The 22,961-nt window shown below is 43.5% G+C and overlaps 1 protein-coding gene across 1 annotated transcript; it reads right to left on the reverse strand.

The window, feature by feature from the left end:
• Positions 1–8,434: 8,434 nt before the first annotated feature.
• NPFF (neuropeptide FF-amide peptide precursor) lies at positions 8,435–15,554 on the reverse strand. The gene is made up of 3 exons (XM_073669988.1): positions 15,413–15,554; positions 10,599–10,717; positions 8,435–8,950 (listed from the first exon to the last, which is right to left on the reverse strand). The coding sequence occupies exons 1-3, from the start codon at positions 15,536–15,538 to the stop codon at positions 8,830–8,832; spliced, it is 366 nt and encodes a 121-aa protein (XP_073526089.1). The 5' UTR covers positions 15,539–15,554; the 3' UTR covers positions 8,435–8,829.
• Between the last annotated feature and the right edge of the window lie 7,407 nt (positions 15,555–22,961).

Raw genomic sequence — 22,961 nt, forward strand, 5'->3', positions numbered from 1 at the left:
AGCGAGCGATTGTCTTTGGGGAATAAAGGAAAGTTGTGTGCCAAATATGACTCCCAAGACAGCGGGCGTGCTGCTTGGGAGTTATGGTGGCACGACCTAAGGAAATTGCAAAGTCAGGTATAGGTAGGTTAGTAGAGGGAGGAAACACAAGGAGTTCAGTTTTGGAGAGATTCAGTTTCAGATAGAGGGAGGACATGATGTTAGAGACCCAAAATACCAGTGCTTGTATTTCTGCTATTACAATGGGGGGTGATGTCAGGTGAAGAGGTGTATAGTTGGGCTGTCATCAGTATAGAGATGATGCTGGAAACCAAATCTGCTGATGATTTGTCCTATAGGAGCATTATACATAGAGAAGAAGAGGGGGCCTAGGATTGAGACTTGTGGAACCCCGATAGTAAGGGGAAGGTTAGATGAAGAAGAACCAGCAAAAGATACCGTGAAGGAGCGGCCAGAGAGATAGGAGGAGAACCAGGAGAGAACAGTGTCCTTGAGGCCTATAGAGTGGAGCATAGTGAGGAGGAGCTAGTGATCCACAGTGTCAAATGTGGCATAGAGATCCAGGAGAAACAGCAGGGAGTAGTGATCATTGGATTTAGCTGTTAGTAGATCATTAGAGACTTTAATGAGGGCAGTTTCAGTAGAGTGTGAAGAGCGGAAACCAGATTGTAAGGGTCGAGAAGAGTGTTATCTGAGAGATAGCGGATGAGACGGGAGTGGGCCAAGTGTTCCAGGAGTTTAGAGATGAGAGGAAGATTAGAGACTGATATGTAGTTAGCAGCGCAGTTCTGGTCCAGGGATGGCTTTTTAAGTTCAGGGGTTATGATTGCATGTTTGAATGAAGAGGGAAAGAGAGAGGTTAAATACTTTAGTTAAATGGGTATTGACAGCTGGGGAAAGAGACTAAAGGAGATGTGAGGGAATAGGGTCACGGTTGTAGGTCAAGAAGAAACGAAGAGTCTGGTCACTTCTTTTTCTGTGACAGGCTCGAAGATGGAACGTGAACTTGAAGTGCGGGAGGGAAGGGGATCCAGACTCTGAGGGGATTGTGCATAAATGTCTTGATGGATATGATTTTTTTGTAGGAAATAAGTGGCCAGATCGTCAGCGCTTAGGTTGGTGACGGGGGTCTGTACTTTAGGTTTCAAGAGGGAGTGGAAGGTTTCAAAGAGTCATTTAGGATTGTTGGCTAGAGATGTGATGAGGGTGGTAAAGTAGACTTGTTTAGCCAGATGGAGAGCAGAGTTATAAGTTTTGAGCATGAACTTATAGTGGATGAAGTCTTCTGCTGAAAGTGATTTCCTCCACAGCCGCTCAGCGCACCTTGAGCAGCTCTGGAGAAAATGTGTTTGCATCATGTGCCAGGGGTGCCGTCTTTGCCTGGTCATTCTGCGTGTAGCAGGTGGTGCTTCATCCAGGGAACTGTGCAATGTTATAGTGTGACAATGCTGAGTCTGGACAGGAGCGGGAGAGGATGGGAGCTAAAGATGACTGTAGATTGTTCATAAACTGCTGGGTATTGATTGCACATATATTTCCGTGTGCATGGTTCTACACCCACGCTACAAGGAGAACTTTCTATCTCTCCTTCCTGTGCTGGACAGGTCTAATAAAATGTTGCAGTACCAGCAGGCCCTTGTTGAAGAATTATTTAAAAAATTCCCATTTGACAATGCTGGCGGCAGAGGTCACAGTTCGTTGGACAACCAAGGAGTACAGGTGAAGAAGACATGAACCAGATGCAGCAGAGAGAGGGAAACACTATCAAAGTCTGGGACAGTTTTCTCAGACCCTCCCAGCGCCCAGGCCCTGAAATGCCAGGTTCTCTAACAAGGAGGGAAAAGTTTTGGAAGATTCTGAAGGATTGCCTTGGCGACCGTACCAGCGTCCTCCGTGATTCCTCTGTGCCTTACAACTATTGGGAATCCAAGCTGGACACATGGCATGAGCTACCTGTCTACGCCTTGGAGGTCCTGGCCGCTAGTGTTTTGTCAGAGATGGTTTTTAGTGCCAGTGGGGGCATTATTACTGATTGGCGCATCCACCTGCCAACTGAAAATGCTGACAGGTTGAGGCTTATCAAAATGAACAAGGGCTGGATTGGGCCCGACTTCACAACACCACCGTATGATAGTAGCAGAGCATAAACTCAAATCCAGTGTTTATTTTTTTGGGGGTCTATTCCCATGCACCCCTTCACACCCAGACATGGGTATTCGCTTCAGGATTTCTTCTATTTTATGTTGCCCTCCTTCTCATCCTCCACCACCATATCACCAGGGTGACCATCATGCAACACCCACATAAATTTTTGTTAAGGGTGTTTGTGATGCCCGTAGGAACTATTTTTAGAGGCCTACCTCTAACTTTATATATAATATACACTACTCAAAAAATTAAAGGGAACACTTAAACAACAGAATATAACTCCAAGTAAATCAAACTTCTGTGAAATCAAACTGTCCACTTAGGAAGCAACACTGATTGACAATCAATGTCACATGCTGTTGTGCAAATGGAATAGACAATAGATGGAAATTATTGGCAATTATCAAGACACCCTCAATAAAGGAGTGGTTTTACAGGTGAGGACCACAGACCACATCTCAGTACCAATGCTTTCTGGCTGATGTTTTGGTCACTTTTGAATATTGGTTGTGCTTTCACACTCGTGGTAGCATGAGACTGACGCTACAACCCACAGAAGTTGTTTAATTAGTGCAGCTCAACCAGGATGGCACATCAATGCGAGCTGTGGCAAGAAGGTGTCTGTGTCTGTCAGCGTAGTGTCCAGAGGCTGGAGGCGCTACCTGGAGACAGGCCAGTACACTAGGAGATGTGGAGGGGGCCGTAGGAGGGCAACAACCCAGCAGCAGGACCGCTACCTCCGCCTTTGTGCAAGGAGGAACAGGAGGAGCACTGCCAGAGCCCTGCAAAATGACCTCCAGCAGGCCACAAATGTGCATGTGTCTGCACAAATGGTTAGAAACCGACTCCATGAGGGTGGTATGAGGGCCCGATGTCCACAGATGGGGGTTGTGCTCACAGCCCAACACTGTGCAGGATGCTTTGCATTTGCCACAGTACACCAGGATTAGCAAAGTCGCCACTGGCGCCCTGTGCTCTTCACAGATGAAAGCAGGCTTACACTGAGCACATGTGACAGACGTGACAGAGTCTGGAGACACCGTGGAGAGCGATCTGCTGCCTGCAACATCCTTCAGCATGACCGGTTTGGCAGTGGGTCAGTAATGGTGTTCACCAGAGATAGCCTGACTGCCATTAGGTACCGAGATGAGATCCTCAGACCACTTGTGAGACCATGTGCTGGTGCGGTTGGCCCTGGGTTCCTCCTAATGCAGGACAATGCCAGACCTCATGTGGCTGAAGTGTGTCAGCAGTTCCTGCAAGATGAAGACATTAAAGCTATGGACTGGCCTGCCCGTTCCCCAGACCTGAATCTGATTGAGCACATCTGGGACATCATGTCTCGCTCCATCCACTAACGTCACGTTGCACCACAGACTGTCCAGGAGTTGGCGGATGTTTTAGTCCAGGCCCACAGGAGACCATCCGCAACCTCATCAGGAGCATTCCTAGGCATTGTAGGGAGGTCATACAGGCACGTGGAGGCCACACACAATACTGAGCCTCATTTGGACTTGTTTTAAGGACATTACATCAAAGTTGGATCAGCCTGTAGTGTGTTTTTCCACTTTAATTTTGGGGGTGACTCCAAATCCAGGCCTCCATTGGTTAATAAATTTGATTTCCATTGATGATTTTTGTGTGATTTTGTTGTCAGCACATTCAACTTTGTACAGAACAAAGTATTCAATGAGAATATTTCATTCATTCAGATCTAGGATGTGTTATTTGAGTTTTCCTTTTATTTTTTTGAGCAGTGTATATGTATGCCTCCCAGGGGTCAATGTTGCATGGGCATTACTAGTCTAGGAGACCCACTCCATAATAATAGAAAATACATTTTTAACTGAGGCCCTCCACTATGTCTCTTCAAATTGGTATTGGAATGCATCCTAATTTTTGGCAGCCCTTAAACTTGCTGCATACGCAATAACAGTATAGGAGACCCACTCCTTAATAATGGGAAGGCCAATTCAAATTGATTCTATATTCTACAATATTACCTCTCACCTGAAATTTGTTTATGGGTGAGCTATCACAGTATGGATAGCGTATTACACCGATCCAGCCAGGTATTATTTCCTTATACTGCGTGCTGCTGAAAAAAATATATTCTATTCCCTATTGATACCGCTGTTAGATGCATTTACAATAGGGACAGGTGCTGGGTGGTATCATCAGCTGGAGATGAGTGTTCATACATCTCTTCCACAGTCCATAACTTGATTGTTTTTTTTTTCCATGCACTCATTGACCGATTCATAATTTTTACGGTGATCTGTAACCTAGGCTGACAGAAATTCATCGAAGTTGGCAGACATTTTTCTGGGAGACTTGAAGCTACTGGAGCTGGAATTACCACTACAGAACTTTACAGTGCTTTATTTCCATCAATTTCTGAGTGCTTATTGAAGTATGTTTGGGGTCATTGTCCTGCTGGAAGACCCATGACCTAGGATGCAAACCCAGCTTTATGACACTGGACACTACAGTGCGATCCAAAATCCTTTGGAAATCTTCACATTTTATGATGCCTTGCACATAGTCAAGCCACCCTGTGCCAGAGATGGCAAAACAACCCCTAAATATCTTTGAACCTCCATCATATTTGACTGTAAGTTCTGTGTTCTTTTATTTGTAGGCCTCATTCCAAATTACCGTAAACAGTAGAATGATGTGCTTTACCAAAAAGCTGGTCATCTAAAAATAGTGGCTGCCGCCTGCTGGCACTCTATAAATCGTGAGGGACTCCTGCTGGACATCCATAAATTGTGAGGGGCGCCTGATGAACATCCAAATTTCAAACTTTATAGAATATATATGAAAAATAAAATGGGACCACCTCAGATGGATATGTTATATTGCAGTAGCAATATGTGGCTATGAAAAGCATAGCTGGTTGATGACTCTCTAACAACAGGGAGGGCCGACTGCTGGCCCTTTAACAATAGTAAGGGCCGCCTGATGGCCCTGTAAAAATAGGCTTTATGACTTTCAGAGTCCCTTCTTCTTAAATGAAACAGGATGTGTCTGATCATGTCTCACACACCACATGGCCAGATAAGGTAGTAAAATGTTAAAATTACATTTACTGGTGAATTTATTTTTCACCGTTGAAAGCAATGCGAAAGTGCAAAAACGCATCAAAAACGCTACGCGTGAACATAGCCCAAGGTGTGGAGGAACATTTTTGTTTTTTTGTTATTTATTTGGCCTTCTATACAAGTCATGACCCTGGAAAGAATGTTTCTTAACATTTCTTCCAGGAAAATCCATTTTAGCTTCCGTAGAGTCCGTAAAATTGGCGTAATGCTCTGACAACATTGTTCACAGATATGCTATTGGTCAGCGACAAAGTGTGAATAAGTTTCAACACACAACTGGCAGACTTTAAATGGAGTATAATATTTGTCACATTCCCAAAAATGTCATGAATATTACCGCAGTAATATAGGATCACTCTGATGATGGAAAAGTTTCTCTGCTTTCACAATACAGCAATGCCACTAAAATCAATCAAATCTGGCTGTATGCTACTAACAAGCAAATGGAGCAGTAAAAATGCTGTATTATATTGATATTCACCAAAATAATCAGGATTAAGAGGAAAAATATTATTAGCCCTGAAATCTAGGGCTATGGATATGAGTAACAGCAGCAGAATGAACGTGCAATGAACCCTATTCTGTTGTATACGCTCTCCACAAACTCTGCCTGCCTAACTACTACTATCACCATGATTAATATTCATTAGAATTAGTCCTCAGAAGGACTGATGGAGTAGATTTGTAATGCTGTGGAATACCTGACTTAAAGAACCGCCAATTCTCTCCCTTACTCAGCTGCAGCTCTCCCTACTCTGCCTGTCTGACAGGTAGACTGTGACGACCATAGGTTCACAGGGAGTCAAAAGGAGAATCGCTGCCTGAGCCGAGAGACATCTCCAAAAGGCAGAACATGCAGTTTGTTAGCAACGACTTGCCTGTAAGTTCTTAACTAGAGATGAGCGAACATGCTCGTGTAACCCTTTAACTGAGTACTTGTACTTGTGCTTACCAAGTATCTTCGGCGTGCTCGTATATTATGTTAGAGTCCCTGCGTCTGCATGATTTACAGCTGTAAGACAACCTCAATACATGCAGGGATTGTCTATTTGTTAGGGAATCCTCACATGTGATGAGGCTGTCTTACAGCTGTAAATCATGGAGACGCAGGGACTCCAACGTAATATAAGAGCACGCCGAAGATATTTCGTAAGCACCCGAGCATCCTCGGTTAAAGGGTAAAACGAGCATGCTCGCTCATCACTATTAACCTAATAGAGGAAAAAAAAGCCAAAGTCCGAGATAACCCCTGTAAAGGGTCCGGTCACCTCGGACAAAGCTTTAACCGAAAAGTAAGTACTTACTAAAAGTGCGGCTACTGGGAGAAAATTAACTTATTTCCACCCTGATGCTACCAGCTTTCAGTCATGGGGTGTGCCTGGAACGCGAATAGTCACTGCTCACTATACTGTGAGCATCGGCTGTAAGCATGCCCCGGCACTATTGACTGACTGCTCACTGTGAACTGCATCTGTGCCCAGAGCTGTAAATAAAGTGCCCAGGATGTTTGCAGCCAGTGCTCACTGTATAGTATACCTGCTCCATGCACGCTGACGGCTCCAGAGAAGGTTGCTATCATTCACACACAGCATGTTACATTTTCCATTGGGACATGTGCACAGAAACCATGAGGGCTTGGATTTCTGCCCCAAATATGTAGTTAGAATATAAGACGGCTTTTCCATTTTTGTGAATTTCTTTCAGTGGCCCAGACACAAAATCCTTGCATTTTTTTTGTGAACAGTGTTTCAAGAGCATTGATTGCATAGTGACACCAGATTCACTGTCTATTATGTTGCACAATCTTTGCTGCTAAAACTTGTATTGAATCCTTAACTCTGCATTCTCTACAGCTTTATAGCAACCTGCCTGTCACGGGTGTGTCAGATGTAACAGACAGTCGTTCTGCATCTGGCTACAGAAGGTCACTGCGTTTGACATTGCAGACGCAATCTTAATCCTCCTCGCTTTTGGACCCAGCGGCAACCTCCCTCCTGCTGTGATTGACACACCCTGGTCTGGGTGTTTATAAACTCTCAGTCTGCTTCAGGGAGTCGCTGGTGATATTCACATTTTCCCTTGTGAAGGCTTGCAGCTTTAGCTGTCGGCTAGCTTCCTCTCTGGTGCCCTTGGAGGACGTTTGGTGTTATCTCTCTGGTGTCTGCTCAATCTAAGTTTTCCCCCTTTGTTTGTCTCCCTTGTTGTCTTTAGTTTATAGTGGGGACTGACCAGTGCTCACCACCCCCCTACCTATCTAGGGCCTAGCTCTAGGGATATACAGGGATTAGGTTTCCTGCTCGGCAATTGATGTGGAACCAATATAGGGACGGTAGGGTAGGCAGGGTGTTATTAGATCAGCCTAGGGGTCTCCACTCCCCGTTTTCCTAGTGTCTTGGTTTCCTTCCTCTCATCCCTTCATGTTGCACTTAGTCTTTCCCACACTATGCGTGACACTGCCCTAATTATTGCATTTCTGCTTTTTTGCTTTGTTTTTGTGTCTTGTTTTTTGCAAAAAAGCTGGGATTCTACACCTAAACACAATTGTGGTTTTTACATGCATTTTTTTCAGGCTCCCCATTAAAGCCTATAGGGAAAAAAATGCACAGATCACCAGCGCCTTTAAATGCACCACAGGGGATGAGTTTTCATGAAATCACTTTACTTGAACACTTTACAATTTACTTTACTTTGACAGTTAGGCTCATTTAGATGTCAGGCTTTCCCATACTGGTTCTGTCTGTCTTTCAAGGATAGAACTCGTAGCCAATTTCATCTAGGTGGCTGTTCACGTGTATTTTTGCGGCCAGAATGTCTGCAAAAAAATCATGGAAATGTCTAATTTTGATCCGAGTTACAAATTAAACTCGCCAATGCAAGTCTATGGGTCTGTGAAAAAAATTGAATACGGAGTGCTGGCTTTTTTTTCCACGGACTGTTTGTAGTAGAAGCTTGAGAAACCTTTTATTTTCTCGCATGAAAAAAAAGACTTATAGTAAGAACTAACACTGACGAGACTCCGGTGAAAACCTGATCAAAACTAGTGATGAAACTTGGACTGTATGAGAAAAAACTAACTTCTGAATGAACTCATCAATGCTGATTTTCTGCACAAAAAACCTTTAGCCTTTATGCTCCATGAAAACATGACCTAAAAGGAACCGATCTAAGAATAACCAGTAACAGCCGCTGTAAATTACTTTATTAACGTATAACAATCAAGGATCACAGAAACTTGTTACGTCACTTGATACAAGGTTTTATATACATTGATTGGGAGTCTTGGCGCAATCATCTGGCGTCTTCTATCAGTAAGAAGGATAATAAAATTGTGTATTTACAAAGGATTTGACCGTGCTGCCGAGGGAAAGTATTTCCGAGCACATGGCTAATATCCAGTAAGCCATTTGTGGTCGCTGTATGCCTGCTAAGTGATGATCTAAAGCTAAGTGCTGGTATATTACAATAGCCGTGTGCAGTATTGGTGTAGATGTGTGGATGGGCACTTTCATATGGTAAAAGAGTGCAATGCAACCGGTGCTGGATCTGAGGATGGACTGTGTGCTGGTTAATACATGAATTATTTCTTTCTGCCAAAGCGTTGGGGAACGGCCATACTCCAGAACTGTGGCGCTGAGTCCCATCCTCGAGAATGGATCCTGCTGTCTCCTGGCATGGAGCTGCGCTCATCTCTTCCAAACCTTCAAAGAGGATGTAGATCAAAAGTTCAATGAAATGTAATATTATGCTCTGAGCGTCACTGTAATATCAGATTACCATATTAGTTACATTTACCCATAGTATATAACGGGAAAATCCACTTACCTTGTACTCTGACCCTTGTGGGCCGCGGCAGGATGGCTCAGCCTTACTAGTCTCTTCACACAAAGTACAAGGTTATATTTCATGGTCCTGAATGTTAATGTGTGTAATGTATAGATACTTTGGGGTTGCTGAAGTGCCTATTCTTTTTTTCCTTGTGACTTTCAAAATGTCCCTTACTATAATCAAATGTCTACGGTTGGCACTCCATGGCATCCTATCACCCGTACAGATTCACATGTATTATATTGGTCTCCTTTTGTTGGGAATTTAATTTCTAGGCTCAAATCTGATCAATTTTGCAAACTCTCCATTTCTTGACTTCCTATGTACACATGTAATACAATCTACATAATCATGCATGTTTTATCAGCGTGAAACCTTGGACAAAAATGGTAAATCGGTATTATTTGGTAATAAACCTGAAATATAATGGAGAAAAATAGTCTGATATGAAATCTATTAGGATGCATTCAGATGGATGTAAAACACAGACGACGATCGCTTTGCAGTGCACGGACTGGCTGGCTGCCCTCCTGACCCGAGCGTGACAGCTGCATAGAAATAGACACTGTTATGCTCGCTTCAGGAGAGCCGCCAGCCAGTCCGAGCATTGCGATGCGATCGTCGTCTGTGTTATACGGCCATCTGACTGCGCCCTTATTGGCACCTATGTTCCAGAAAAGACTATCAATCCTCATGTGCCCCAGTATCTAGATTGTGGAAAAACAAATGATCAGTTATACTGTTGAAAGGACTTATTCCATAGTCCAGTTTAGGGTTCTGATTATTTATAAAGCTTTTGTTTTATAACTATTTCCTCCTACTCTGTAATTGGGAGATCTCCTTTTTTTGTATTTGCAGCATCTTTGGTTGTAGTGAAAGGAGCTGATCTTCAAAGTAGCCATAGCAGTGCCACTCTATACTAAGGCTACGTAATGAACATTACTGCGGACCTCCAGCATTGGAAGCCCCTCGGTGATGCCCGCAGCAGTATTCACCATTGCTAAAAAGGTGTAGGGAAGCTGCACCTATAGCCTAAAGGCAGATATTTTTTGCAGCGTGCGACTTCTTAAAATTTCATGCACTATGCAGCTACTGTAATAATGCTGAGGATTTTCCGCAATCAAATGTTCAGTCAAAAATCCGCTGTTTTAGATCCATGGGAACTTAATCAAATAGTAAGAATGGTGTCTCACACATGCTTTCCTAATAGCCACAGATGCTTTTGCACTAGTCACTGTACAGCTAATTTCCTTCACTATGAAGAAGCCAGAATAGGACTCGCTAGTTGTAATGGCAAATCTTCACTTCCTCTGGGTCTGTGCACTCTGCCGGTAAGTAGCTACATACCAGACGCATGCTACCAGCTCCAAATACTCTAAGCCAACAAGGTTTTTTAAATTACATGGAAAAAAAAACACTGAAATGGTGATTTTGGCACCCAAGCCAAAGCCTGGAAAGAAGCCATCCCTTCTTCATTGGAGCGGACGCGTGCATGCTGCAGATAGACATTATTGTCGTTACCTTTGTGGTTGGAACTGGAAGGAGCTGCGGGAATTTCTGCTGTGCAGGATGGTTCTCAGCAAAGCATTTAGGCCAAACTTGTCGTCTAATAAGGGTTGAGATGAGAGACTTTCCTCCAGCTGAAATCCAGAAACCAATATGTTCAACAAATACACATTTCTTTTACATGTGAGGCGGCTCCACACTTCCAACATTCATGGTCCAAGTTCAGAAAGTGATGTCTGGACTGGCCAGGGGTCTCCTGACCCAAACTCAACAGCCTCGGGCATATTTGACACTATTTAGTTTGGGTCAGGAGACCTGCGACAAATCTGAACCCCACAGTCTGTACTCAGACCCTGAATTCTAGAAGTGTAAAACTGGCCTATTAGAAAGTATTAAAAACTTCTGCTTTCTATAAGGGGGACATGTCGGCTCTCCTGACGGTAAATACTTGTGTTTCCATTAAATAATATAACAACTACATTATGATTTCCACTGTTAATCCTCCTAGAAGTTTATAAATAATGGGTTGCCACCATTCTCCACGTCAAAGGAGCCTGGCACTGTTAGCATTGATTGGACAGTGTCAGTGTAGGAGCACACCCCGAGCTGGTAAAACTGACGCCATTTTCTTCAAAATGTTCTAGGAAGACTAAAAGAGGAACCGCACAATGCAGAGGACTAAGAAAAGAAGTACCAAAATTGTCATATTATGGGCAATAAAAGTTTTTACTAAAATAGGCATCAGATGTCAGTAGAGCTGAAAGGCCCCCTTAGTATGTACATCTTCACACTATTTTTTTTCATTGTTCATTTGCTTAATCAATAAAAAATTCTGAATGCTGATCGTTACAATTTTCTACCATCTTGGGTCTGCAAAGTGTTTGTATGTCCTTTATCTAGATGCTGGTTCTCACAGCCCCCTCTCCTTCCCCCTCACTTCTCTTAGTGTTAAAGATAGCAGCAAAGAGGGATTATACTTAGATTTCCTCTTTTTGAGAAGGGAGAAAGTACCTACAGTCTCAGTGAGGGCAGAAATATAAGATTGTAAACAAGATGGTAATCACATGAAGAACAAAAAGGGTGAAGGATAAAAGCTGTGCTGATTTCTGAGCTAATGAAGACAGCAGCACCCTGGACACATACAGACTTCTTTTTTAGTAATATAGGTTGGATATAGAGTCACTCCCAAAAAATCTGAACTGTGGATTAGGTGATGGACAGAGGAGCAGACTGGCTCAATGATAAAAGAGTAGGTGGAATACAGACACTTGCCAATTTTTGAGAAAACATGAGCGAAATTATGAAAAGTGATGCCACATCCATTAATAAAGGACACACTTCAAACATACAGCACTTGAATACCTAAATAGTGGATATAGGAACCTTAAAATGAATATGGTACACAGATCAGACCTTTATATGACTATTATAAGTGACATTTGGCATTTTAATCTCCACAATTTGTCAGTATTGCATTTTCAGGTGGAATTTCATGAGAGGATTTTGTAGTCTGAGTTTATTATTTTAATTGATCTTTCTAAATGGTTTCCTGGCAAGGTTCCTTATGACCAAGGTTCCGGCTGCCAGGAAGACGGATGTGTTTAATTGATTACGCTGAATACTGGACTTAAGTTCTTTAGAGGTTTGTGACTAATATGCCCTAAGGATCAATTGTGAAGGCCACAAATCTGTCAGATGTTGTGTAACATTTCAGCCGGTGGAGTCACAAATGTACAGACTTGTCTTCGCCACAATAATTAGAGTTATTAGAAGTCTGAGAAGATATAGTGTCAGAAAATGAGGCTTCAATTTATCTTATATCATGTTTTCCTACCTGCAGATGAAGAAGGAACATCAAGACCTCATTCAGACTGGCACATTGTACCTGTGTCTCTTACGGTCACATTGCGTATGTACAGTGGGTACGGAAAGTATTCAGACCCCTTTAAATATTTCACTCTTTCTTTCATTGAAGCCATTTTGTAAATTCTAAAAAGTTCATTTTTTTTCTCATTAAAGTACACTGTGCACCCCATTTTGACTGAAAAAAAAACAGAAATGTAGAAATCTTCGCAAATTTATTAAAAAAGAAAAACTGAAATATCACATGGTCATAAGTATTTAGACCATTTGCTCAGTATTGAGTAGAAGCACCCTTTTGAGCTAGTACAGCCATGACTCTTCTTGGGAATGATGCAACAAGTTTTTCACACCTGGATTTGGAGATCCTCTGCCATTCTTCCTTGCAGATCCTCTCCAGTTCCGTCAGGTTGGATGGTGAACGTTGGTGGACAGCCATTTTCAGGTCTCTCCAGAGATGCTCAATTGGGTTTAGGTCAGGGCTCTGGCTGCGCCAGTCAAGAATGGTCACAGAGTTGTTCTGAAGCCACTCCTTTGTTATTTTAGCTGTGTGCTTAGGGTCATTGTCTTGTTGGAAGGTGAACCTTCAGCCAAGTCTGAGGTCCAGAGCACTCTGGAAGAGGTTTTCATCCAGAATATCTCTGTACTTGGCCGCATTCATGTTTCCTTCAATTGCAACCAGTTGTCCTGTCCCTGAAGCTGAAAAACACCCCCATAGCATGATGCTGCCACCACCATGTTTCACTGTTGGGATTGTATTGGTCAGGTGATGAGCAGTGCCTGGTTTTCTCCACACATACCGCTTAGCATTATCACCAAAAAGTTCTATCTTCGTCTCATCAGACCAGAGAATCTTATTTATCATAGTCTGGGAGTCCTTCATGTGTTTTTGAGCAAACTCTATGCTTTCATATGTTTTGCACTGAGGAGAAGCTTCCATCGGGCCACTCTGCCATAATGGCCCGACTGGTGGAAGGCTGCAGTGATAGTTGCCTTTCTGGAACTTTCTCCCATCTCCCTACTGCATCTCTGGAGCTCAGCCACAGTGATCTTGGGGTTCTTCTTTACCTGCCTCACCAAGGCTCTTCTCCCACGATTGCTCAGTTTGGCTGGATGGCCAGGTCTAGGAAGACTTCTGGTGGTCCCGAACGTCTTCCATTTAAGGTTTATGGAGGTCACTGTGCTCTTAGGAACCTTGAGTAATGCAGAAATTCTTTTGTATCCTTGGCCAGATCTGTGCCTTGCCACAATTCTGTCTCTAAGCTCCTTGGGCAGTTCCTTTGAGCTCATGATTCTCATTTGGTCTGACATGCACTGTGAGCTGTGAGGTCTTATATAGACAGGTGTATGCGTTTCCAAATCAAGTCCGATCAGTTTAATTAAACACAGCTAGACTCCAATGAAGGAGTAGAACCATCTCAAGGAGGATCACAAGGAAATGGACAGCATGTGACTTAAATATGAGTGTCTGAGCAAAGGGTCTGAATATTTATGACCATTAGATATTTCAGTTTTTCTTTTTTAATAAATTTGCAAACATTTCTACATTTCTGTTTTATTTTCAGTCAAAATGGGGTGCAGAGTGTACTTTAATGAGGAAAAAAATGAACTTTTCAGAATTTACCAAATGGCTGCAATGAAAGAAAGAGTGAAAAATGTAAAGGGGTCTGAATACTTTCCGTAACCACTGTAACTTATGGCACGTTTCGATCAGTAGAGCAATGTGTTGCATCCCAACAGTTAGATGGATACAATACGCCCGTAATAATGTGGTCTCAGGCTAAGTTCACACGAGTGTATGGAGAATCATCTGTTCTTTATTCGGAAAAAAAATGGTTTATTTTTCAGCCATATTGTCACCCTTATTCCATCCATGTCCATTTTTTACATCCACATGACATCTGGTTTTATGCATCGATAATTAAAAACATTATACAAGAATGGATACCATACGAATTGTGCATCTGTTTTTTGTGCACCATTGAAACCTATAGGGGAGTCTCACCTGAAAAACGAATGACACTAGCGCATGCTGCAATTATTTTTCACAGACATCCTTAGTTCACATAAAAGTTTTTCCACATAGACCAACATATTGATTAACACTGGTCCATGTGCGGTCTGTTTTCTACAAGGACAGCACTTCTAGGACTGACATTATGTACCCTTAGGCTGGTGGGCTTTAGTGTTTAATCAAAGCCAAGGATTTGTGGTGGTGTCCTTACACTTTGGTTTTAGGAAGTTCTCACTAAGTACATCCTATGGATAGGCGATTGATTACTAGGTGTCCGACCAATAGGACTCAAACAATCCAAATAATAGGAATACCAAAGTTCCATCTGTGAATGGAATGGTAATACATCTGCATGACCACTGCTCCATTCACTTCTATGGGAATGACAGCTATTCTGTCAGTCGTATAGAAGTGAATGAAGTGGTTGTTGAGTATGTCCAAAAATAATCCACATTAATGGGAGTCTGGATCTCAGGATTGGTGGGGGTGGGGTGGGGGGGGCGCTGTGATTGGACCATCATTGATTAAACATCTGTCACCTAGCCACAGGATAGGTGATTAATGTACTTAGTGAGAGAAGCCCTTTAATATCTCACAAGTCTATAAGACTTGTCTGAGAATTACTTTTTGGTTGTGATCCCCCTATTACCCAGGTTTTAGCACTTCTACAGTGGCTAGGTAGTTGTGACTGTGCACATGATCCATTGAAAACATGGGACACTTAGTGCTTGGCCATTTCCTATACTAAGAGCCAGGGCATTAATGATGTCTTTAAGATGCAGGTGAATAATAATACAATAATGCTAATAGTAACACATCGCCCCTGGAATACCTGTGTCTGGTTGCTACTGTCATATCATGAATACAAATGGTTCAGGACAATTATTACATTACAATGAATTTAATAAAAAAAGCAAAAATATCACCTTATCCTTAGAGAACGGCCATGACTTACCTGCGAGTCAAGAAAACTTGGAGACCCCTCCATGAAGTGCTCAGGTGACTCATCACCTGCCTGATGAAGCTGGGCACTCCTGGCACAGGACAGTAGAGCAAGGAGCATCAGTGTTAGTATCTCCATGGCTGAGAGTGAGATGTGACACAATGGGCATGGGTCTAGTGTATATAGGATGTGAATTACCGGGGAGGAGCCAGCGTCCCTACAAGGTGGATCTGGTGATTAATCAGTGTAAGAGCCACATGTTCTTGTCACTCCATGACGGGCGAGATGTGGCCCCAAGGAGAAGGAATACTCCCAGGAGTGTGCACAAAGCTCCCCATAATGTTATTACTGTGATAAATCCACTTAATTTGTGTTTAAACCCCTTTGCGGACACTTAATTGAAAGCTGTTTGTCCTGCTAATGTATCGGGTCCCAGTGGACGGGATCTGGTGGTGATTTGCTCATTTGTACTGCACAGAAATTTTGTTTTCAAGTGAATAACTGCAGCTATGGCGGGGTGTGGGGAATTCTCCTCCATTTCTATCAGATTGCTTTATTTACTGAACTCATCCCCAACGTCTAATATAAAGGAATAATTCATGCTGCAGACATGGAGTAACTCATCCTGCCGAGGTCCAGGACACGGAGTTCAGACGTATTTGGACCTCTGTATGTCAGGTCGATAGATCTGATGCAAAGTCATCACAATGTGATTGAAGTGTTGACTTTAATTCCTAGGTTTTTTACAAAAAATGTTTTAATCAACTAGAAATAAAAGTTGTATTTTTCATATAGTCAGTCCATCTTCACAAGCTCGATAGCAAATGGACAATCAACCAATAAACATCTGAGGAGTCCGGTGTTACCTCCACAGATTAAAGGGGTTGTCCATTACACAGACAACCCCTTCTCAACCACCATCGTTCTTCCATATAATATAATAGCGCTATATTCATCACCAGTGTTGGCGCCTTTCCAGGGCCTAGCGCTCATGGGGCTCGCATGACACATGAGCCCTGCAGCCAATCAGCGGCCACTTCACTCTCACTTCCTTCAGACGAAACAGTTTAATTGATCTGACTCGCCCAGGGGAATACATGGGGGAGACTCGGTACCCGGGCCTTTACCTTCTTTGTAGGATATCACGGCAGTCGGCTCCTGGGCCCGTCCTCTGGGTCACTCTTTAAAAGGGGTTTTAGTGTTTTTGTTAACAGTTTTGTCTCGTGACGCCACCTGTGGTTCCTGGTAATGGTTACAAGCGCTGCTGCAGACCTCCGGGGGTGATGGGATGGCAGCTGGAATGTTTCTGCTCCCCACAGGCGGAGCAGGCCCCCGGGGCAGGGTTGATAGAAGGGATGCAGGTGAGAGATGGCCCGGTCGCGTCAGGGGGGATGACGGACACGCACACAGGGGATTCGCTTCAGTACCTTTACTGGTGTAATGGCAGGTATGGTCCAGGGCACTTGCAAGGAAGGGTGCACTTCAGGACTCTCCCCAGTGAGCGGGTATAAGGCCTCCTGATCCTTGTCTTCCTCTCTCTAAGTTTCTAGCCAGCCTGAAACTTGGCATAGCTTCTATGTTGTGTTGCTTTCTCACCTGACCGATTGGTAGTAGGACTTTTCCTTGGCAACCACGCCAGGGCCTTTGTGGTTCCTAGTCCTGTAATTGATGGTAGCTTCAGGGTGACTAGGGGTCTGGAAGCCTCCTGGTATGCCGGTTGTCCCTACTTGGTGTAGAGAACCCTGTAGGCGTGGACCGGTGTCTGGATTGTGCCTTGGGGTGAGCTTCAGATGCTCCTCTGCCCCCTCAACTCCTCTCTCCTCGCCTCAGCCACACTCAGGGCCCTCAGTACACACACAGCAGCTCACGTGCTGCTTCTTCACTGGTCTAAGTGCCAGCACACTCTCTCTCAGACTGAGAGACTGACTGCCTAACTCCACCCTCCAGTATATATATCCCTAACAGGCTGCCTCTGGTGGTATGACGTGGAAGGGTGGAGGTGTCTGTTTGTAGTGAGGGCCTCTTGTGGAGAAGTCCATCCATGCACCCTTTTGGGTTCTGTGGTACCTGTGGTAGCAGGGTGCCACAGATCCATGCATTCATCCATTTAAAAATGGACCCGTGTCTCTGATACGTGAGACTTGGGCCAAGTTCTGTTCTCATCGGTTTCACAGATCATACTCTGCCATTAAAGGAACCATTCACCAGGTATAAGCCCTTTTACACAGTCCAGCAACATGTGATTAAGCCCCCAGCTCCCCCTAGAATCAAAGAAAATACCTTATATAATTCTTCCACATCGTATGCTATGTTACAGATCCGGGTGGTGGAACCTCTGTGCCGCGGTGCAAGGAGGGACCCAGAGGGGCGTAACTAAGTATCAACTCAGACCGACCCTGGTCGTACGGCGGCTAACGACTCCGTGACCAGGGAGGGACCGACCAGAGGGACCAGGTGCTACTCTGGGGACGACCTTATAAGACAGCAGGTGGCTCCCACGGGTCAGCAGACTGGGACTGACCGGTATAGCGGATGGACACAACAAGCAGGCAGAAGTCTCTGGGTTAGTTGACAGGTGGTCACAGCACGTGACGGCAGAGCATGCTGAAGTCTCTAGGTTAGCAGACGGGTAGTCAGGGCAAGTGACAGCAGGAGCCTCCAGGAAGACTAGCAGGTAACAGGCAGGTAACAGGCGAGTGCTCCCAGGTGAGCGGGCTAGCAGGCACGGCAGGTAGCAGGCAAGTAACTGGCAGGTGCTTCCTGGGAAGCAGGTGGACTTGCCCATAGACAGACTGGCGGGTAGAACGGAAGACAGACTGTCGGGCTGGAGAGCAGTCAGACTGGCGGACTGGAACAGTAGTCAGGCTGGCAACTGGACCTGAGGGCAGAAGCAGAGGTAAGTATGCTGTGCATCAACTATTGCTCGGGCACCTCCATTTGGAGGAGGTGCCTTATATATGGGAGGTCCTCCGGCTATTGGCCGGGGACTCCTTAGGATGGCGCGCGCGGCCCCTTTAAGAGAGGGGGAGCGCGGGTGCGCCCTAAGCACGGTGCCCGGGAAGCTGCACGCGCCGGCAGCAGCAGGAAGATGAGCGCAGGAGGACGCCGCGCGGGAAGCGGGGAGGTGAGAGGGATGGCGTCTCTGCCTGGCAGGGGGCTGAGACGCCGATGCTACATGCTAATTGCCACAGTCTGTTCTAACGGACATGGCTGGTCTGTTCTCGGCACCTCCTCTCTCCTGCAATGGCCGACTTTCCTCCTTTAATTGATGTGGATGACATCTACTACATCATGTACACTGCGCTGCAAATTTCGAGCCTTACTTTTTTTTTTTTATTCAAAACTGTGTTTTTTTGGAGGCTTTTCTGCACGAATGGAATTCTGTACTCTCTACAAACTGCTCAATGAAACTAAAGCAATAAAAAAAAAAGAAGAAAGAGGTCAAATCTTATTCATCTATCACTCATGAAGAAGCATACCAGAAACAAACTATCAAAATGAATAATCTGGATGAAACCATTGTTAAAATAACCACAAAAACAGGAAGTTCCAATGGGGATTTACATGAAAAAAAAACAGGAGTACGAAGGAGGGCGATGGGAACGCACCCCAGCCCTCCCACAAACTTCAAGAGAATCGGATCACAGAGCACTGACACTCTGCTCACGCTCGCATCAAAGCAGGAGCCAAGTGTCATTAGCATCTCGCATTGGATGCGATGCACGAATTGGACTCCGACCTTAGAGTGATACTACATGATCTTGTAATTAATAATAGAAGAAATTCTAGGTGCCGGCAACTTGAATAAAATCTTCAAAACTTTTATACACGGTCCTGTGATTATTGCTGGTTAGCTGCGATGTAGTATCGTTATATACATGTATTCCCCTTGACATCACCATGGAGGCTATTGATTTTTACCCCCCAAAAATACAGTAACTACACTCAACACCTACAGGAATATATCAAAATCATGTTACACCATCTTATGACTCAGAACTATTTTAGCTTTAACAACCCATTTTACCTGTAAAAAGGGGGTGTTTTAATGGGGGCTAAATATTCTTTCCCAGTTAATTTAGTTATCGCATGTGGGAGAAATCATTCACCTTTTCACAGAACAATCCGTTTTCAAATCATATGAAATGGTATGGCAGATACATCGATGATATTCTCATTACGTGGGGATCTCGTTTCCATACCAGATTTCATTTTATACCCTAATAGGACTCATTTACATACACTTATCTCTGATATTACTGTATTTTTAGATCTTGAATTGAAAGGAAAGAATTGGAATTAAGACAAATCACAAAGTAACTTCAGGAAATACCACCTTAGATGCCCAATGTCACTTTGCAGAACATACAATAAAGTCTATTCTGGTTGGTAAATTTACCAAAGCAAAAAGTAATTGTAGAAATCCCACTACTTACCAACATGAGTCGGAGCTGATAAAAAGCAGATTGAGGGTGAGGAAATATCCAGAATGGATATTAAATAGAGCTTCAGAGATAGTTAATGATAATACAAACTAAAGAGTTACTCTTAAAAATGCCAAATCACACACTTGGGGCAGAAACATTAGAGAAAGCTATAATTATAAGCCAACTCTGATACTTCAGGTCAGTACTCAGTTTAACGACGAAGATCAACTACAAACATCTGCCTATATTATATGGTGACATCACTGAACAATCAGTCCTAAAGGATGGTATAAAAATGGTGGTGAGAAGGGCCTCCATATTGGATAAGTTTGTTACCAAGTATGCTTCAAATGAAAAAATTGATGGATTCCATGGCTTTCAACAATAGATTTTTATAAATGTGGCTGCTATAATAACAAATACCAAATTAGAAAGCTATTAAACTGTAACTGTGCCTTCATTATTTATATTATACGGTGTGTAGAATGTAGATTAAAGGGAATATCAGCACAAAATGACTGTTCAAACCAAGTACAGGCGCTTGGTACACCGCACCTTCCCACCTGCTTGGTTTCCATCTGTCTCCACTCTTCTTTGGCTCTATGAAGCCAGAGTTGTCAATCAAAGAAGAGGAGGGCGGAGATAGAGGGGAAACAAGGCGGTATTGAAATGATTGGCTCTGCCGTGAAGCATCGAACAGTGGAACTTAGTTTGAACCAGTCATCCCGGGTCCCTTTAAAGGGAACCTGTCACCTCCAGAAACACTATTTACCGGCAGATATAGTGGTAGTCTGCAGGTGAATAGTGTATACATCATGCCTGGCTGCCCTACTGGGGCGGTAGCTACAGGGAAGAAAAAAAATTGTATTACACCTGCAGTCACTCACTTTTAATCATCAGTACGGTGCAGGGTGCTGTTACAGTCACCGCTCACTATAAACGGAGTAGCAATTTGGTTGACTGCCTGTTCTGTAAGATCAAGTCTCCTAGGCAAACTAAGAAAATAAAAGAAAAAAGAAAAAAAGAAAGTTTAATATATATACAGTACAGACCAAAAGTTTGGACACACCTTCTCATTTAAAGATTTTTCTGTATTTTCATGACTTTGAAAATTGTACATTCACACTGAAGGCATCAAAACTATGAATTAACACATGTGGAATTATATACTTAACAAAAAAGTGTGAAACAACTGAAAATATGTCTTATATTCTAGATTCTTCAAAGTAGCCACCTTTTGCTTTGATGACTGCTTTGCACACTCTTGGCATTCTCTTGATGAGCTTCAAGAGGTAGTCACCGGAAATGGTCTTCCAACAATCTTGAAGGAGTTCCCAGAGATGCTTAGCACTTGTTGGACCTTTTGCCTTCACTCTGCGGTCCAGCTCACCCCAAACCATCTCGATTGGGTTCAGGTCTGGTGACTGTGGAGGCCAGGCCATCTGGAGTAGCACCCCATCACTCTCCTTCTTGGTCAAATAGCCCTTACACAGCCTGGAGGTGTGTTTGGGGTCATTGTCCTGTTGAAAAATAAATGATGGTCCAACTAAACCCAAACTGGATGGAATAGCATGCTGCTGCAAGATGCTGTGGTAGCCATGCTGGTTCAGTATGCCTTTAATTTTGAATGAATCACCAACAGTGTCACCAGGAAAGCACCCCCACACCATCACACCTCCTCCTCCATGCTTCACGGTGGGAACTAGGTAGAGGCTATTCGTTCACCTTTTCTGCGTCGCACAAAGACACGGTGGTTGGAACCAAAGATCTCAAATTTGGACTCATCAGACCAAAGCACAGATTTCCACTGGTCTAATGTCCATTCCTTGTGTTCTTTAGCCCAAACAAGTCTCTTCTGCTTGTTGCCTGTCCTTAGCAGTGGCTTCCTAGCAGCTATTTTACCATGAAGGCCTGCTGCACAAAGTCTCCTCTTAGTTGTTGTAGAGATGTGTCAACTGCTATAACTCTGTGTGGCATTGACCTGGTCTCTAATCTGAGCTGCTGTTAACCTGAGATTTCTGAGGCTGGTGACTCGGATAAACTTATCCTCAGAAGCAGAGGTGACCCTTGGTCTTCCTTTCCTGGGGCGGTCCTCATGTGAGCCAGTTTCTTTGTAGCGCTTCATGGTTTTTGCAACTGCACTTGGGGACACATTCAAAGTTTGCCCAATTTTTCAGACTGACTGACCTTCATTTCTTAAAGTAATGATGGCCACTCGTTTTTCTTTACTTAGCTGCTTTTTTCTTGCCATAATACAAATTCTAACAGTCTATTCAGTAGGACTATCAGCTGTGTATCCACCAGACTTCTTCCCAACACAAATGATGGTCCCAACCCCATTTATAAGGCAAGAAATCCCACTTATTATACCTGACAGGGCACACCTGTGAAGTGAAAACCATTTCCGGTGACTACCTCTTCAAGCTCATCAAGAGAATGCCAAGAGTGTGCAAAGCAGTCATCAAAGCAAAAGGTGGCTACTTTGAAGAACCTAGAATATAAGACATATTTTCAGTTGTTTCACACTTTTTTGTTAAGTATATAATTCCACATGTGTTAATTCATAGTTTTGATGCCTTCAGTGTGAATGTACAATTTTCAAAGTCATGAAAATACAGAAAAATCTTTAAATGAGAAGGTGTGTCCAAACCTTTGGTCTGTACTGTATATATATATATATATATATATATATATATATATATATATATATATATATTAAAGTTTAACTCTTCACTAGTGATGAGCGAGCGTGCTCGTTTAACCCTTTAAACAAGCACGCTCAGGTACTCTCCGAGTAGTTTCGGCATGCTCGGCATTTCAGCTTCAGCCACTGCGGCTGCATGTGTCGCGGCTGACAAACAGGCAATCCCTACATGTATCACAGCTGTATAACAGCTGTGACACATGCAGCCGAGGCGGCTGAAACTGAAATGCCGAGCACGCCAAAACTACTCGGTGAGTACCCGAGCGTACTCATTTAAAGGGTTATACGAGCACACTCGCTCATCACTACTCTTTACCTTTTTCTCCTTCATGAATAAAGAAATTAAAAAAATAAACAACATTTAGAATTGTTATGACTAAAAAAAAAGTGATAAAAATATAAACTAATTTAAAACAGTACCTAAAATGGC

Source organism: Phyllobates terribilis, unplaced genomic scaffold, assembly GCF_046119375.1.
Source record: "Phyllobates terribilis strain yellow unplaced genomic scaffold, ASM4611937v1 Scaffold_2__4_contigs__length_985480577, whole genome shotgun sequence".
NCBI classification, from domain to species: Eukaryota; Metazoa; Chordata; class Amphibia; order Anura; family Dendrobatidae; genus Phyllobates; species Phyllobates terribilis.

Bases quoted from the DNA above. Each gene is read 5' to 3' on its own strand.
- NPFF (XM_073669988.1), bottom strand. From the start codon at position 15,538: ATGGAGATACTAACACTGATGCTCCTTGCTCTACTGTCCTGTGCCAGG. The intron at 10,718-15,412 runs GTAAGTCATGGC...TCTGGATTTCAG, and splicing joins CAAGTTTTCTTGACTCGCAG to CTGGAGGAAAGTCTCTCATC. The intron at 8,951-10,598 runs GTAACGACAATA...TCCTCTTTGAAG, and splicing joins TTCCAGTTCCAACCACAAAG to GTTTGGAAGAGATGAGCGCA.